Source organism: Diadema setosum, chromosome 22 (assembly GCF_964275005.1).
Source record: "Diadema setosum chromosome 22, eeDiaSeto1, whole genome shotgun sequence".
In the NCBI taxonomy this organism is placed as follows: Eukaryota; Metazoa; Echinodermata; class Echinoidea; order Diadematoida; family Diadematidae; genus Diadema; species Diadema setosum.
The window spans coordinates 13,538,991-13,557,779 of record NC_092706.1 but is presented as its reverse complement, the minus strand read 5'-3'; the positions used below and the strand labels follow the sequence as shown (position 1 = coordinate 13,557,779).

The 18,789-nt window shown below is 38.7% G+C and overlaps 1 protein-coding gene across 1 annotated transcript in view; it reads left to right on the top strand.

The window, feature by feature from the left end:
- The window catches only part of LOC140245153 (uncharacterized), a 110,979-nt gene that overhangs the window by 90,567 nt on the left and 1,623 nt on the right, over positions 1 to 18,789 (top strand). The window contains exons 56-68 of the mRNA XM_072324752.1: positions 2,250 to 2,402; positions 2,734 to 2,962; positions 6,883 to 6,950; positions 8,709 to 8,832; positions 10,659 to 10,775; positions 12,178 to 12,259; positions 13,773 to 13,863; positions 14,883 to 14,944; positions 15,594 to 15,728; positions 16,471 to 16,593; positions 17,072 to 17,226; positions 18,275 to 18,413; positions 18,624 to 18,714. Coding sequence (XP_072180853.1) covers positions 2,250 to 2,402; positions 2,734 to 2,962; positions 6,883 to 6,950; positions 8,709 to 8,832; positions 10,659 to 10,775; positions 12,178 to 12,259; positions 13,773 to 13,863; positions 14,883 to 14,944; positions 15,594 to 15,728; positions 16,471 to 16,593; positions 17,072 to 17,226; positions 18,275 to 18,413; positions 18,624 to 18,714 — 1,569 coding nt within the window. The remainder of the gene's footprint in view (positions 1 to 2,249; positions 2,403 to 2,733; positions 2,963 to 6,882; positions 6,951 to 8,708; positions 8,833 to 10,658; positions 10,776 to 12,177; positions 12,260 to 13,772; positions 13,864 to 14,882; positions 14,945 to 15,593; positions 15,729 to 16,470; positions 16,594 to 17,071; positions 17,227 to 18,274; positions 18,414 to 18,623; positions 18,715 to 18,789) is intronic.

The following is an 18,789-nucleotide window of genomic DNA, read 5'->3' as shown; positions in this document are numbered from 1 at the left end:
AACTCTTTAAGGGTGGCAAGTTGATCATTGGCTTTGTCAAGACACTCTTCTCTGGTGTGAGAAAGAATATGGATATCATCGAAATAGGTGATTGTTCTAATGCCTCTACTCACCGAGGCAAAGACAGGTTTCATAACTTTAAGGAAACTGTGGGGTCGAATTAAGGCCAGATGGAAGGCACTGAAGGAATGCAGTGAAAATACTACTTAGTATTTCCATTCGAAAGACTATGCTTGATGAACAAGGTGAACGGATACGGATAATATGCACCCTTTGGAGGGGCAAAATTAAGGCCGTAATCAAGCGAAGCTGTTCCACTCTGAAGTGTTCGTATCTTACAAATTTGTTTAAGTTTTTCAAATTTATGATTGGACTTAGACCGCCAGTCTTTGGTAGCGGTAGAATAGAGTTGATACTCCATGTGAGGAATCTCTCTAATAGCTTGCTTTGCAAGAATGTTCGGAGACAATTCTTCATGGGTTGCCTTTTCCTCCTCGGTAGAATGTACACTTTGTAGAGGAAAAATTTATTGGTATGGGGTTGAAATGAAATTATTGGCTTCATAGCCAAATATTGTGGCCAATATCCAAGGCTCGGGAATTATTTTGACCAGTCATCTTTGGAAAGCTTGAGATTTCCAGCACTGAACGGTTTTGGACAGTTCTCATCCTTTTTTTTTTTTTTTTTTGCTGGCTTGCGTAGAGACATTCATGACACACGATGTATGCTTATGTGACACTTGTCAATTTTTCTCAGATGTCTTTCTGAACAACTTTCTACCAAGTGGAATCGACTTGCTGCGCAAGTGTTGTTGAGATGGGTTGAGAAGGGGTTTCAAGATACCTCGATGGTGCATGCTCAGATCATACGATAAGCAAAGCCCGGGAGTGTCAGGCCATCGATGGTGACATGAGTTGTTAAAATTCTCGTTGTGTCAATTGCATGGATGATTATCCGTGCATGATCTGTGAATTTCAGAAAGGATTTGTCTATGTGGTAGAAGTCCCTTCACGACATTTTGTTGTAAAAGTTGGGAGCTCACAAGACCCAAGGCCCTCGTGAAGGAGGATCGCCCAAATTTTGCTCTCAATTTTTGGTGTGAGAACTGCTTGGGCATTCGATGGCAATTGAGCATTTGCTTCGCGATTTTATAGAGCACTTACCTTCTGATATGGGCAGTGTGACTGCCTTCATTAGCAAATCAGCCAATTTTTAAATTTGGCCCAAATGAGATCAGAATTTAAGTTAAAATCAAATTTGGTACCAGGCTTTGAAAGAGTTTGGCTGTAAGGGCATGGCATCCGGATCAATTCGGTTGTCAAAATGACCATAACCACAAGGGCAGAGTCAAGGCCACCCATACAGGGCAACGCAATCAGTTTTGCCAGGAAGGAGGCTGACATGAGAATATCGTCGTCTGTTGAGCTGCCGATGGGGATGGCTAGCTCGCTGAAGTCTTCGATGGGCGGGGCAGCGCCCCTGTCCCCGCGGACATGGCTCGCATGTCCGGACTAATCGCCGGGAGGAAAAGCTCTCCTGCACCAGCTGGCATGGCTCACATGCCGTTTGTCATTACCACGGTGTGCCGCCGCCCTATCCGTGAAGCGGGAGAGTATCTCGGTCTCTCTAGTTGAGCTTCAAGGCGGCCTTCCATGCCCTGATCTCCCCGCGGGGATGGGGGCTGAGAGGTAGCGTCGTCTTCCTGATCACTAGACATTGGAGTTTGAGATGTATAATCAGGGAGGTGTCTCACTTCCCTGGTATAATTCACTGCCGTCACACTTGAAAAAGATGCTTACTGCTCACTGACACGGGTATTTATAGCCAACTGGGACTGCCTGGAATTTCTACCTACTTTGAATTTCATTATGTGACTTCACTGCCTGAAACACCTGGGAAATGCTAACCTCTGAAGACTTATACGAGTATTACGTAATAGAATAAGTAATATCTCCGCAACCAAGTACTTTTATAAGTCCTGTTATACGTATATGCAATTAAAGTGAAAGAGAGAGAGAATAATGCCATGTCGTTTTCAGAATACCACCCTCCCCCGACTTTTGGATCCTTTTGTTGTAGCGGGTCACATATGTATTCATCGTGTACATCATAACTGTGATTATACATGTATTCAAACAAGAAACACCTGTAGTGTCTTTAATAGAACTCCATAGAACCTCATTTTTGTGTTCCCTGTCAAAGAACAGTATTTACTTGAATTTGTGCACTCGCTTTCCTTCTTTTCATAGACCCTGAACCTTCTGGTAATGATATCGATGATAACAACAGCCCAGCCATCACGTCGTCAACCATCTCGGTCGTCATCGATGAAAACCTCTTCTCTGATGTGAACGGTGACATCACTGGATTCCAGGTCTTTGTGGTTGAGGATGGAGGTGTGTGTTCAGTGATTTACATTCTACAAGTAGAGAGTCTTGGTTAGAAATATTCATGCCTTAATTTACTCCATTGATGTTGCCAATCACTACTGTTCATTCCAGTTATCTTTATTCACTACAATAAACTTCAATGTTTGTATTTCGTCTTGATGTCATGTTATTTAGTATTGGTGTGGGTAATGTGTACCAGTTTTCATGTTGGGCACAATAAAAAAAAAAAGATATAGAGAGCAATTGTTTTAGCAATGCCTTATTACTTTCAGCAATTCTGATTCCAGTTACATCATATCTTCCTCCTATTTTACTCGCTTCTTTTTCTCCTTTTTTTATTCAGTCTTGGACCGTACCATTGACGATCCTCCACTGCGATACCAAATTGTGGTTCTCCTTCCCCAACGACTTCCATACGTGACCTCCAACGTGTTTGCCCCGGCGCCAATTACGGGACGGCGCAAGCGGCAAATCGCTGGCACGCGGACCCGTTTCACCATCGGTACCGAGTCCCCTTGTCCAGATGAGGAGTCCATCTGTAATGGTCCTTTGGAACCGCTGACTGCATATAGGTGAGTGGGCTTGGCCAAGGAGTGGTCAGGATGGGTCTAGGGCAATTGCCCCCTGGACAATTACCCCAGACCCTAACCCTAATCCTAACCCTGAACCTAATCCTAACCCTAAACCTAACCCTAACCCTAATCTTTACTCTAACATTACCACTAACCAGTATTTAGTCGGGGGAGGGGGGTAATTGTCCTCTGGGGCTAATTTCCCTTATATGGGTCAGGATGTGGTCGGGACATGATCAGGGTGTGGTTGGGGTGTAACCAGGGCGTGTCACCACACCCAAGCTCTATAAACCACATTCAGCGGCCTGGTGGTATATACATGTAATCTTAGAGCAAGATATATATATATGATCATCAGTCGACCTTCTATTTTGCATTTGATGATGGTTTGTGTTTTAGTGACAGAAATTGTGAAGAATCTTTTTGCACGTGTGCATGGCCGTATTCTTGTGTGCATGGCCGTATTCTTGGAGGCATGGCTGTGATATCAGTCGCAGCGGACGACTATAATTAACTCCCCCGAAACCCACGAAACGTTTTGAATTTTCAACTGTCACCGAGGGAGTGCGAATCGGGCGTTCTCATTTTCACCAAAATTTCACCTTCTCATATCTCCAGTATACATTGACCAAAATCGCTCAAACTTTCAGTATCAATGCAAAATCATGATTTCTATCTACATACGAAAAATCACGAGAAACGATTAAGAACTTTTTAAGTTATTCAATATTTCATGTTTCTCTGTCTCGGAAAACTACCGTCCAATTATTTCCAGACACATCTGGATGCACCACTTAATATTCATGAAACTTGACATACATATTCATAAAACATGTGCAGACGTTAATGTAGCCCTGTTCGCTTTGCCGAAGACCTATTTTTGAAATTACAAGTGAAAATAAATGAGGTATCTTGTCAGAAATCTTGGAGCAGCAAACCAGAATAATGACGTCATATTCTAAGAAAAACTGATTTGCGCTTGCACAATGAATGGACTTTCCCATGCTGCTTCGATCCAGCGAGCTGATTGGTCGATGCAATGCAGCGTACACTGTTACTGTGCAATGCGAGGTGGCTGCTGCGGATGCCTCGTAAAAACTGCACATGCATGCTATGAGAGTGGGACACGGGGTGTCGATAAGTACAATGTAGCAGTGTGCTGGGGACCTCGCTACCTCAAAGACAAGCACTTACGTTATCAAAACTGGCCTATTAAAAAGAATGTAGCAAAATTTGAATATATATCGGCTATGATACCATTTATGCAGTTGCAAATTCATGACATTAGATTATTTGGACTTAACGCAGATTTTGCTGCACTATAGTAAGTAACATTACAACTACGAATTCCCGGTACGAGTTGCAATCAGAGTACAGCAGTGCCGTACGCGAATATTTTTTTCGTACATGGAAACGCTACAGGACATGAATTATTCATAAGTTGAGCTGAAATTTTGAAGTGCGCAAGCGCGTGGACTTCACAGTTCTATAGCTCGGCCAATTTGTACACGAATGAACGGACTCGCATACTGCGATACTGTGTACATGTACATTACATACAGTACCTACAATTCGCAGTTCTTATGAGCGCCCTACGTAACCCCGCTGGTAAATATGCGGGGAGCAGACAGCATCGTGATTGTCAGCGCAGCCAGGGCAGCCGGCGTGGCGAGCATGAGCGAGCATGCAGGGTTCAAAGAAAGTGCAGTCGATTGTTGGAAGCAGGTACATACGCAGCTCGCGTGAAATGAACAACTTTACAAGCTACAACCTAAACTACAACTATGCTTGGAATTGATGCCACATTACCACTATTCGTACATGCATAAATGGCCAAATAAGAGTTCTTCCGAAATCTTTCGCACGCCTTTTTTTGTCGATCGGGTACTCGTATTCGTAAATAAACCGCTACCACATCGCAGTAGGCCTACTTCGTACTTGGCTATGAAGCGAATGTGCATTCACAATCGACTTCTCAGTGATGCCAGTGACTCGAGCAACGCGGGTGCACTTTCGAAATACAACGATAAGATCATGACCAATCCACATGTAAACTAATAATAATAGTAGATCGAACTTCAGTAGATCGAACATCTACGTTTTCAAACCAATTAGTCAATTAGAAGTATATGTGAGCGTGATTGTATCCAATGTACAGAGTGCTATGTGTGTGCAATTAAAATGAGACCTGTGTTGGATCGCAAGGGACAGTGCAGTTTCCTGCAGCAGCAGATATTGTTCGATCGTGGGTACGTACGCACCTGACAATGACAATGACAATGACAATGACAATTTTATTTATCTCATGTTACCCAATCAGGGTATAGGAGATAACCATGTAAATTATATATTTGAGATTACATATCGACAAAAAAAGGAAAAACAATATGAAAAAGTACAATGAAGGTACATACACCATTGTAAATTTACTGGGGGGAAAAATCGTATAATGTTAGGCAATTAACCAAATAACCAAATAACTAAATCTGTAACATAACTGTACAAGAAAAAATAATAAAACAATGCAAAAACAGGGATGGTCCTGGTTGGCACCAGTAAATGATGATACATGTACAATGCGGAAAATTGATATGTATTGATATGTAAAATGACAAATCAGACAGGAAATTAACATAGTAATAATTCAATGTTTACCATAAGTTTCTATGAGTTCTTGAAGAAAATCATTAATTTATGACAAAACTTAACTAAATTAGAAGGTATTATAGGATTGCAGGATTTAAATATTTGTTCCATTTTCAATGTATTGGGTCTAGTAACAAAATATTTTTTAAGATATAATTGCCTATCGTTGTCGAAAACAGGGCGTTCAAATAGGTAATGAAATTCGTCACTCAGTGTATTCATATCACAAAGACTACAGATCATCATGTTCCTGGGAGTATCTGTATGTCTCCCAGAAACAATTGGTAAGTGATGGTTTGAACATCTTAACCTACAAAGAATAATTCTATCTCTCTTCGGGAGTTCAATCAAGTAATTCTCAATATCAGAATTTAGTGATTGTTTGAATATACGATAAGTCTTGGTTTGTGAATTATCAAAGATAGTGGACGACAAATTTTGTTTGTGTATATCAAACCTCGTGAGTGCAGTGACATGTTTACGCACGAACGTATACATGCGCAACCATTGTGCGCAACACACACACACACACACACACACACAGGTACTAGTAGCTAGCTAGCTCGCTGCAGCATCATGTGCATGTGGCGTTCATTGCCTGAAGTCCATGCGCATGCGCATTTCATTCTTTCAGCTCAACTTATGAATAATTCATGTCCTGTAGCGTTTCCATGTACGAAAAAAATATTCGCGTGCCGTACGGCACTGAAGTACAGGTGACGTTAGAGCGACAAAGATGTGGGTACGTGGGACTGTACCCTGTCTTCCCGTATGTGAATGACTATGAAATTTCGTGCTCGGAACGAAGGTAGAAAGTGCACCTTTTTCGATTATTTCCAGACATATCCGGACGCATGACTTCTCGAATGTGACATTTTAGAGTTCCAGAAAGAAATACATACTTAGTAACATACCTGAAAGTTTTTTGTTGTTCACGAAGTCAAAATGTGAAATTTTAGCAACGATTTGGGACAATTATTTTCCGTTTTGTGAGTGAAGTTATGCTCCATTTTGGAATATTTTCTCATCGTTATTTTACAAAGTTAACATAATGGCAGGTTAAAATGAGGTTTTTACTTTTCATAACCGTTTGAATTATCAAAAAATATGAAGAAATAGTAAAGTTACGGCAGTTTTGCTGCGACACTTTCCGAGCGGTTTTCGTGCGAAATGTGTTCATTCAAGAGGAAAGCGAGGTCAGGTCAAAATGAAAACAGTGAGTTAATTACACCCGTCCACTGCGACTGATATTGAGTTGAAACTTTCTCTTCCAGAGTTCTGGTTCGAGCCTACACTGACGGCGGCTACGCCGACTCTCCTTGGTCAGATCCCATCGTGACATGTGAGTGACAGAAATTCCATTCTCTTTACTAAAATTCACTTCTGCGATGTCTTCTCTCCTATTTTTCTTCCCATCTCAAGAAAATATATATATATATATATATATATATATTTGTGTGTGTGTGTGTGTGTGTGTGTGTGTGTGTGTGTGTTCTGTTTTTAAAAGAAGTTGGTTCCCAGGCTATAAGAAACACACACACACACACACACACACACACACACACACACTCACTAACGCAACAGAATGCTTTGATTTTCATTGCAGATCAAGCTGGTTTCTTGCTAGAGAATTCTTTTCCCACCATATCTCCTCTGTTCCAGTAAGAGCAGTGTAAACTGTTTGAAACGAGTCAATGAATTGATAGTTCATTGCATACAGTGATGAGATGAATTCCTGTACAGAGAGTAGAGCCAGTGTGCACGAATATGAGAGCGATTGGTGTTGGGACTTCCGCACATTCCCGCACAAAATTCTGCTGCAAGGCTTGAAACATGTAAAAGAAAATCTGAATAAATTTAAAATCAAATTCAAATAATTTTATGAGTACAGAATTTTTCAGGAACTTTAAATCACACAAACTGCAACAAAACATTGTATACAATTATAGTAATATCCATTAAATATCAAGCAATATCAGCCCTCTCATCAGCTGCCTGCTGGCTGCACGATGCCTCGGGCAGAGCTTGCGCTTTAGTGCGTGTTTGCAAACCTTATATACATACACGCAGGTTGAACTGCCAAGTTCAGTGACCCTATTTGCCAAAAGATAAAAAAAAATATAAAAATCATTCAAAAATTCATAAACTTCCTGGATCATTACCAAAATTTAATTATCTGTTCTGTTTGCCATTATCAACTTTCCTGTAAGTTTCATCCACATGCCTTCACAATTTTTTTGAGCTATTTTGCAAACAGACAAACAAACAAACAAACAAACCAATGCCAGCAAAACCATAACCTCCTTGGCACATGTAATATGTGAGAAATCCAAGACATTAGGTGATAAGGCTTTTAGAAAAATGACACCATCATTATGGAACAATCTCCCCCTTAACATGAGACGTATTACACATTTTGTTTGATTCAAATCTGTGTTTAAAAAATAGTGATAAGTGGACATTGAAATCTTTGTATAATTTTTTTTTTCATCTATGCCCATAGAGACTATTATTATGATTGGCATTATGTGTTATCAAAACCTGAATATCGTTATCATTATTATCACTACCATTTAAATGTCATGATTTGTGCAAAGATATACAGTTGAACCTCTATTATCCAGCCTCCCTTTATCCGGATCTCTCTATTATCCGGACGCAATCTCGCCGTGATTTTTTTTTAAATAATTACGGGAAGAAAGGGGAATTCCCTACTCCTTGAGAACTCCTACCCAAACACACATGAATTACATATTACTTCCAATATGATTAACATACATTGCATCAAATTTCCTTCCAAATTGCTTACCTTCAGACATTTCAACATCCCGAAACATCCCGAAATGTAACAATGAAAAGGTTGCAGTATACACATTACTACATATGGTACTACAATGAGCTACATCAGTACATGTGTATGTATATGTACATGTATAAAGCATTGAGTCTCCCGTATCCGGCCAAATCCCTTTTAATATCCGGATGAGCCCCGGTCCCGACTTGTCCGGATACGAGAGGTTCAACTGTATGCATTTATGCTACGTAATTTGTGCAAAGATTTATGTGTTGATAGAAGTTCTCTTCTGGATTTATTTCCTAGCTTCCGATAGGTCCTGGTTTGAAATTCCTGTCATCATCTACGGAGTCATCATTGGCATCACCCTCTTCATCTTGATCCTCCTCTGCTGCTCCGCTGGACGTCATCGCAGCAAGAGAGTCAGGAGGTCAGTGACCCTTTGTTTGTGTGTGTGTGTGTGTGTGTGTGTGTGTGTGTGTGTGTGTGTGTTTGTTTGTTTGTGTGATTGGTTTAACCCCATTAAGTCCTGAGGGAAATTTGCTGCACAAAGTCATATTGGCAACATTCAGTTGGCTCCTCTGAATTTCACTGTGTACTGTAGCTTGCAAAGGAGAAGGACATACATAGTAGTGGAAGTGGTTGAATTGATCACATCTGCACAAAATCAGAAAGACATGCTCTGATGTCCTATCTTGTAACATGTGTAGCCACTTAAAGAATATACTGATGAATCCAGGAATTAACCCATTGAGGACAGGCTGATTTTGCTACAACACGCATTTCCCACAGACACTTGCCCGAGAATACTCAGGACTCGTCCTCTAAGGGTTTAGAGGCTTTTGAAGATTCTGCCATTGAAACATTTTTTTTTTTTACTTATCTGTGACAAAGGCTGTTAAAAAAAAAAAGAAAAGAATTATTTACTCTACCTTCAAAGAAATAATAAACAATCAGTTGGAGTAGTTATTTATGAACAGATCCAGCACCCAACTACTGAAATGTTGTTGTTGTTGTTTTTTGGTTCCCCGTCTCAAAATCAGTTCTTTGCAACTGTTGGCGTTGCACAAAGTAAGATTAGATGTTACAGATGTATTTTTCAAGATTAAAGACAAGTGAAAATGATGTGATGCAGGTTATCTGAATTATAAAAACCAATCACCTGTGCATAATCTCTGCAGACAATTAACCAGAATCAGTCATAAACAGTTATTATCGTCTTATTTCCCATCTTTACTCTGCGTGATTACATCAGATAGATTTGACATTTGTTTGTGGTTATTAGACTCAAGGGAAAATGTATCCATATTAAGCTTTGGTCATGATGCCTTGAGTATTCAAAGTTATACTGTATGTATGCCAAATATTTCGCGGGGATTTTATTTTTGCAGATTTCACAAGTCAGCTGATATTCCCAAAATTAAAAACATGCGAGAATTGATTGATTGATTGATTGATTGATAATGGTTTATTGGAACAAACATGCAAAGTAGTAGCCCGAAGGCTAAATTGTAATGCATCACATGAAAAACGTATAAATTACATCAAACAACAGACATTATATAAACATTTTAACAATAACAAATACACCACATTTCCCTATGATTGATTCAATGCAGTATAAAAATTGAATAAATATATTTTGCATATCATCTGTTTTAAAAAAAAAAAAAAAAGAAAACCTCATTAACCATTAACACTTTGATACTCAAATAACAGTGTTTGCATTCATTTTTAACTGAACTTAACGTCAATTCCCCAAATCCAATTACTCATATCAATTATTACAGAAAACACAAAACAAAGAATACTTTACAATACAAATACACAAACTAATAAATTATTTCTTATTGCACAAGCACTGTATGATATAAATTCATGAGGGTGAGTATACTACTCATAAGATACCTGTACATTTAATGGCAAAATGCGATCTCTATCTTACATTATAGAGGGTGATCACTGGTGGGTAACAAAAATGGGAAATCAGCAGGACTAATAATGCACCAGTATGTTGTGTGGGCGTAATGGTGTGTATGAAAAAAAAATAAAAAAAAAATATTGACTCTGATCCTTTTATGAATGTGATGTACGCGTATACATTTCTCCGTTCAGTACAGGACTCCATGATCACGATTTGAACCACTCGCGAAATCGTCGGGAAGTCTCGATTCGCGAAAATTTGGACTCACTAAATGTACGGCGTATACAGTATTCAACGGTAACACCTTTTTCATTTCTATTCCCCCCTTCTAGCACACCGGGGCCAAGGGTTAGAAATGTCTACGGGACAAACAAGTACAATGCCAATCAGAACAATTCCTCTAGGAAGCCAGCCAAGTCGAGCCAGGTCCCAGGGGGCCTGTTGTCAAGGTAACATTAATACAGACATAAGCTGTGGCAGATTCTATGCCATACTGAGTTGAATTGTTCTTTTTTGCTATTGCATATTGTGTCCATTTCTAGGGCAAATGAAAACAGTGGAAAGATGTTAGGAGGTTTGTAAGACGCCTCATATGAAGCTATATTCCTAATCAATTGGTGCGTATTTGAAATAGGGCATCAACTTTCAACCCGTTCCTTCTGCAATTTTCGGAGTGCCTTTAATGCCCTCAAACGAGATCCTGTTTGCCCATCGACAGAGAACAGACAGATTGGTAATCCATCTGTGTGAAGGCAGTCAAGCGGTACATGTATCCCCCTTTCCATGGTCAGCTACATGTGCCAGTGAACAATGGAAATATTGATCAGGTGCGAGGTATGAATAGAGCGTACGCTTATGGGCTCACAGAATCTTTTGTTCTACACAAAACCAGACACCTGAATGGGGTGGCTGGTGTCAGCGAACACAGAAATCTACTTGAGCTCAGCTTTGATTGCTATGTACATTGTACATGTTCATACGAGTTTTACAGCAGAACAAACACAAACTAAATCAGAATGAAGGTAAATACACTGTAATTCTGTGATATTCGCATTTTTCCAACAGAAAGAGAAGAAGTGCTGATAGAATAAACTCTTATCTTTTTATCAAACCCATTTTTATGGGCATTATAGCAGAAAAAAAAACATGAATGTTAAGCCAAGAAAGCAGGCACTCTTGTCTTCATCTTGGGAACCTGGTATACAAGGTTCCCGTATATCACTTGCTCCCACAGGAACCTGGTATGCCAAGTTCGCCGTAAGGAAAGGGTTAACTTCATTCATTATGTATTATGTGTTACATTAGCATTGGTACTTAAGTTTGTACAAACAAACTTATTGAACCTGGCAGTCATCAGCACTGAAAATATTGCTGATATCAACTTTTACCGCTGGATTTCTCGAAGCCTTTATCACAACATCTTTGATTTAAAAAAAAATACAACCTTGTGCTAATTCTTGCTGTCTCTCAAGAGAAAGAAGTATTAATTATGATTGTTATGTAATCCTTTTGTTCAGCTGTTCCCAAATTACATAATTGTAGAATGTGTAACCAAGTGTAGCAAAATACTTGTGACAAATGTATTAAAAAAAGAAATAAACAGTACAATATTCCTGAAGCTTGTGTGTCATTCTTTTGTGAAATATGTTTGTCAATTACAGACGCTTCTTAGACAATACATGTTAGCCGCCTTTTTTTTCCTTCCATTGTTCCCAGATTACATTGTTGAAATTTTAGGTGTAACCAAAAAGTCCCCAACTCTGGTAACTTATTTGATATAAACTGCCTAAACTACAGCTTGAATATGCATGCCCTTTTCTTGTGTGTGTGGGTTAAAATCGTGTATCACAGACCCATTCTGACCGAGCAGTTCCACAAGCACTACAACATGATGATCGCCAACAAGCAGGATATGTTCACCAGAGAATTTGAGGTATGCCTTCAATCTACTCTCAAAATTCATTTGCATATAGTGTATATACCTGCCACCATGAGGGCCAGATAAGCTTGCCTCATATCAACGTTCTGATTATCAATGTTTCATCAAAGTTAAATTGGTTTAATATTTCCTTTGATAGTTAGATTACTTAAAGCTAACTTCAAAAATTGTTCAATAGTTAAATTGTCCTTTTCATTAGAGGAAAAAGAAACTGCTGTAGATGTGGTAAGACACAGGTCAAGAAATAAGGTTTTACAAAAATTTGCTTGAAGGTAAGATACAGTCAAGTATGCAAAGTATATGAACACAGGTCTTTTTTCTTTCTTTTTTATATCAAGGTGGTATGCTTCGATTGAAAAAGAAATTAGAGTCAAGATATTCAGAGCAACCTATCTCATTGAAACTCAGACAGGAGGTTTTAAAACCTTAAATTTAGACACAAAAACAAATGTCAATTTTCTATATATCAATCAAATCACATTCCTCTCTGTGTTTCAGTGATATTTGTTACTGTCATGTTTATGTGGTATTTGCTTCCTGTATTTTATGTGGCTTTAAAGCACTGGCTGCCTGTACTTTGATACAATGGTGCGTGAATGAGTTGACAAAATCGTCACCATATTTATGGCAGTTTTTGATAGAAAAATGTCAAAATTCTCTCACTTTACATTTCTGTGTGTTCAGCAGAAGATTATCCCTGAGGAAACTTGTGAAATTACTTTACTGAATGAAATATGAAATATTCCACTACTTGCCAATAGAAAAATTGCATTTTACCTGTCATAATTACAATGAATCTGAAACTTGTAAATATGGCTGTATAGTAAGTGGCCCGGGCCGTGCAGCTGTTCGATTCTCATGCGGCTGTTCTATTCTCATATTACCCTGTATCTGCCATTTCATTGTTTTGATGTTCCTGGAATGAAATAAAGCTGATAATGGAGTTAAAGGGGCATTCCGGACGATTTTCATAATTTCACATCATGTAGTACATAAATCAACAGCTTCATGTATAGATTTGTAGAATTTATTGTGGTTCTTGAGCAGAGAAACAGTACTTTCAAAAACCTTAAACAAATCACACTGAACAAAGATGATGACATAGGAGCCTCACATATCTCAGAAATGTAGCAGTGTCATTCCATTACAATACGCCATGCTTGCAAGCTCACCTGTGTGTAATCTATGCATGCCTTCTTCTTTTGTGCTGCTTCCTTGAGCCACATCTCATGCATTCTTATGGTGAGGCTGCCATGTCATCATCCTTGTTCATTGCAATTTGTTATGAACTTCGAAAACATTCTTATTTTTCATCCCAATCATTATAAATCCTCAAACTCTGTACCCAGTATAACTGATTTGTTCAAATGTAAAAATTTGAAAATCATCCGGAGGTCTCCTTTAATGCACGTGTTCTGAAGCCATCTTTAATATGCTCCCCTGGAGCTAGTCATGAGGCCTCAAATCAACCCACGTTCCACTCTCACTTTCTCACATCTCCATGCAGAGTCTCCACACCATTGGAAAGGATCAACCCCGATCAGAGGGCAGGTTGCCTAACAACAAGGGCAAGAACCGATTTGGAAATATCCTTCCATGTAAGCAGGCCATGTGTTGATGATTGTACTCTTCTCATGTCAGTGTGGTGGATTTGCGTCCGCCGGAAGTTTTAAAGTGCTCACTTTCTCATAAGAACAATTGTATATCTTCGCTGGAGCCTCGTTCCTACAAAATGTCAAATGTTCAGGAGAGCTAAAAAACATGGAAGCCAAGCACTATACCAAATGTGATAGCCTTTCATTTGACATGCCGTGGTGGTTTCATGTTTGGGATATGACAGCTAGGATTTGGACAGGACATTACTGAGCTCATTAACTGACCATTAATCCTGAAAAGTCATTTTCACCCAAATTTGAGATACAAGGTCTTGTCACTCCAGCGACCATATGTCATCTTAACTATAGTGTGTGTACATGCTATGCAAACTGGTGATGATGTGCAAAAAAAAAAATAATAAAAGTAAATGAATAGATAAAAATATCATTGAATCTACTCTCTGTTGTAGCTGACTGAGGCAGACATGGCACATGAATTGTTAGGCAAGAATTTCTCATCCCACATTTGGCAGCAATGGGAATTACATGAATGTGATAAAAAGTTTTTGATACAAATGTGCCATGTGGTGGCTTGTTTCAAATCTAAGTTGACCTGTGTGTTAAAGCGATTTCAACGATGCAGAATTTTTGCTTGCTCCCTTACATGTGAGACAAGTTGTAAGCAATAATCCAGTCATTGCTTCAAATATTGATTCCAACTGGACACTACATTTAATGTGCATACGTAGCAATTTCAAGGGATTAAAAAGTGTTTTTGCTCCGAATTGATATGCTCATCTGATGAATTTGTCTGCAAGGCTGGAAGTGAAAATTTTGAAAAAAGTGGGCAAGTAAATATTCAGTCAGTCTATGCACCTTGTGGAGTTTAACATTCCTTGCCTGTTTATGAATTATACATGAAGTGAAGAAGAATCAGACAGTGTAGGCAAAAGTTTGATTTATTTATGTATCCACTTTTGTGTGTGTGTGCCTCTCTCACTCTCTCTCTCTCGATCTCACAGACAATTCCACAAGAGTGCCTTTGTCAGGCAAGGAGAACTACATCAATGCCAGCTTCATCACGGTGAGGGCGTGCTATCATATCAGCTACCACACTGTAGCTGTGGTCACAATGGCATATCTACTCAAAGTTTAACTTTGAGAAACTTTCCTGTACTTTGCTCGTCCATTCGTAGTAGCAACCAAACTTCTCAAAGTTTCAGTTCCGGAAGTTTGTGTCACTGGTGCGCATGCACAACATAGAAGAAATTTGCATGCCATCTGACAGCTAATGATTGGAATGTAGCCGTGCAAACATGCATATAACAGTGAGCGCAAAATTCGGAACCACAACAACAACAACAAACTCAATACAGAGCTTGGCAAAAGTCATATTGTGAATATTGGTAATAAAACCTACTAAAGTGCTATAACTTTTTGCTAATTTTGCATGTCAACTGATATTAGAAAAAGGCCATCAAAAATGTTTCCCTTCCATGACACTAGGGGATTGTATCATCTACCTCAAAGGTGGAAACCTCTTCTCCGTAACACAGAAATTCTTCAATTCTTTCATATATATAGTCAATGAGGGGTTTTGGATTTCAACTACGTGCAAAATTGTTTTACAAGTTCCAAATTGTGACATTTTATATACATACAGTGTATTCTTTATAGAGTATAATCCTTCAAAAATGGTTTTGATGTGCAAAATAATTCATTTTTGTGGTCAGGGCTTCAACGGAGCCAAGGAGTACATCGCCACCCAGAGCCCGATGAGTCACACCGTCCACGACTTCTGGAAGATGATCTGGGAAGAGAAGGCCGCCTGCATCGTCATGCTTGTCAAGTGCATCGAGGGCGGCAAGGTGAGTGTCCGGGGTTCACTTTACACGCACCTCACGTGTAAGTGATTAACTTGAAATAGCTCTTATCATCCATTCAGAAATTTTGAGTTTGATATGGCTTCACGATAAAAACAATATGCATGCATAAAATATAGAATAGGCATAAACCTACATGTATAAGTGATTCTTTTCAAACCTGTGTACATGTGTGTGCATACATTGTGTGTTAGTATTGTATAAGCAATATATCATGTATATGCTTACATATTGCATATATGTATAATTTATGTAATATCATATGTGCGTTTTTATCTACTTATTCATTCATCCATCTACTGCTCTCGGTATTTGTGAAACAAAGCTTGGAATTAGCATGTTTTTGCCACTTTCAGTAATTGTTCTTTATTCAAAATAACCTGAAAGCATACTTTTGAATTTAAGATTTTGAGTGCCTTGTGTTTTCTTCTGCTACATCTACATTTGTATGTTGGGGTTTTATGTTTGTTTGTTTTTTTGTTTGTTTTGGGTTTTTTGTTTTTTTTTGTCTACAGAGTTCGGCACCCCTGTGAAACATGTAAAACAAAATGAGAACTAAATCTACTATAAAGAATGTGGCATTGCTACATATAGGAGCTATGAACATGATGTCTCTTGCACGTCAGAGATATCAGTTTTACACATGACTACTAATTCCAAAATGTAAGTGAAATATGACATGGATTTCATTTCATGTAATTCTTCTGTGTAAACCCTACCATTTCAGGAGAAGTGTGACAAATACTGGCCTACCACTGAAGACCCGACGGTCTACGGCTCTGTGATCGTCACTAAGCTTGATGAGCACATTCAGAACCACTGGGTCATACGGGATTTCAGACTGAAAGTGGTGAGTGCCCCGAGCTTTTTCGGGACAATTTTTTTTTTTAATGTCTGAAGAATGTGAGAGCTGTCTATGTTATCAGATGAGATTGCATAAAGATCAATGCAGTACCTTCCCCAGAGATACATGTATGTACTTTTGTTATTTTGATTTACTTGCTGAATAACATAAATTCTACATTTTCAGTGTTATATGCATGCCAGCCAAATTTACTGAATACAATTGAATAATTCAATCATTAAATCATTTAATCATTTAAATCAATTAATTTCATTTGATTTACTTAATTTAATGCAATTCAATTCAATTTATACATTTATTCAGTAATAACAATCGTGTAGAAGTACATTATAGAATGTTTAAAAATGTAAAACGTGCAATTCATCAAAAGCCGGGGCATGTTAAAGTTACAATGTAGCATTGTTTGAAAAAGCAAGAATGAAAGCAAAATATTTTCTTTTTAAAACTTTCAATTATCATCCAGGGATCGGAGGTGCGCATTCTGAGGCAGTACAACTTCACGGCTTGGCCTACCCGTGGCACTCCACGTGACACGCACGCTTTCAGGAGCTTCGTACACAACATTCGGGAGGTGATGAAGCCACCGAGAAATACCGGCCCTATGGTGGTCCACTGCAGGTGAGCCCTATCAACTTTCTGTTGCCCCATTTTTTCCGAGTTTGCAGCTTGTTGGGGGCCTTGTTTCATGAATTGCCATGGCGGCATTGTGATTGCTACAAAGACCTTGTCGCTTAATTGCTGCATAGTTGCTGTGTGGGTGGGTGCTGCTGTATTATCTGCATTTTTTTTTTTTTTTTTTTTTTAAATAGGTGACAATCAATTATTTCAGTTACCAATACAATGACCTGAATTTATGCTGACAGCTGATTGCATTATTTAATGCCACTGCTGCAATGTGAACTTTGATTACTTCAGAATGCAGTTGTAATCATGATGCTTTCAAAATACCATATGCCTATTAAAGTCCAACATCAAAACACTTGCAAGTTTTAGGATACACCGTTAAAGTTCAAATCGTAGGGCTGTCAAAATTCAGTGACAAAATGAATTGATAATGAAGGCAAAATTCAATGTACTGATGATAAAGCTACATCTACTACTGACAACTCGTATGCTGCTGATACGATTCATATTTAGAAAAAAGAGATGGAGTATTCCCTCATATCGTAAGAACTTTCTAAATGTCACATCACCAAGTTCTACACAAATCGATTTCGGAACTGATATAAGGAGGAGATATGAGAAAAGAAATACCATCTCTGAGTGAGGATGCATACATACATGTAAAACATAGAGATATCTATCTATTGATCCATCTATCTCTTAATCGATCTCCTTTTCACTCTATAGATCTCTATATATCTATCTGCATATTTACCTCTCTATCTATCCATTAATCTATTTATCTACAAAAGCATTCCTGATGATTGTACATGTGAGAGTATCGGGTATGATGGATACAGCACATTGTAAGTGTACATTATTATCATTATCATTGTTATCATGACCATAATCATCATGTCAATATACATGTATGTATATCTGACTATATTTGTTTATATGTTAATATGTTTAAATGTTTATGTTTATATGTTCATATGTTTATATGTTTATAAGTATGTATGCATCCATCTATTTACCTGTTTTTCATTCTCACCATGTGCAGTGCTGGCATCGGGAGAACAGGTGTCTTTATTGGCCTCGATATCTTGATGCAGGAGTTGAAGGCTGACCAGAGGACAGTTGATGTGGTTGCCGTGGTTTCCAGGATGAGGAAGGAGCGATTGGATATGGTGCAATTGCTGGTAGGTTTATCCTTCCTTAACTCTTTGATCCCACCTTCTCGGCGATTCTCCAAGTTTCATAGATACCAGAATCCCGTAGGGAAAGGGTGAAAAAACTTATCATCACTAGTTAGCTTAATAGTCTCAATTCAAAGGAGCTTGTATTAAACTGGCATTATCACAGTGATGAAGATGATACATCCATGTGTATATTGCTTGCTGTTTTCACAGGTCCATTACATCTTCCTACATCGCACTCTTGCCGACGCCATCCAAGCCCAGGGATGGACTGAGGAAACCAGCAGGCTAGAGCAGGCTGACAGTAAGTTTTATTGAAGACTATCTGTCCATCTACAAATTGTACCAATCTATCTACTGTATATACATGTATGTCTGT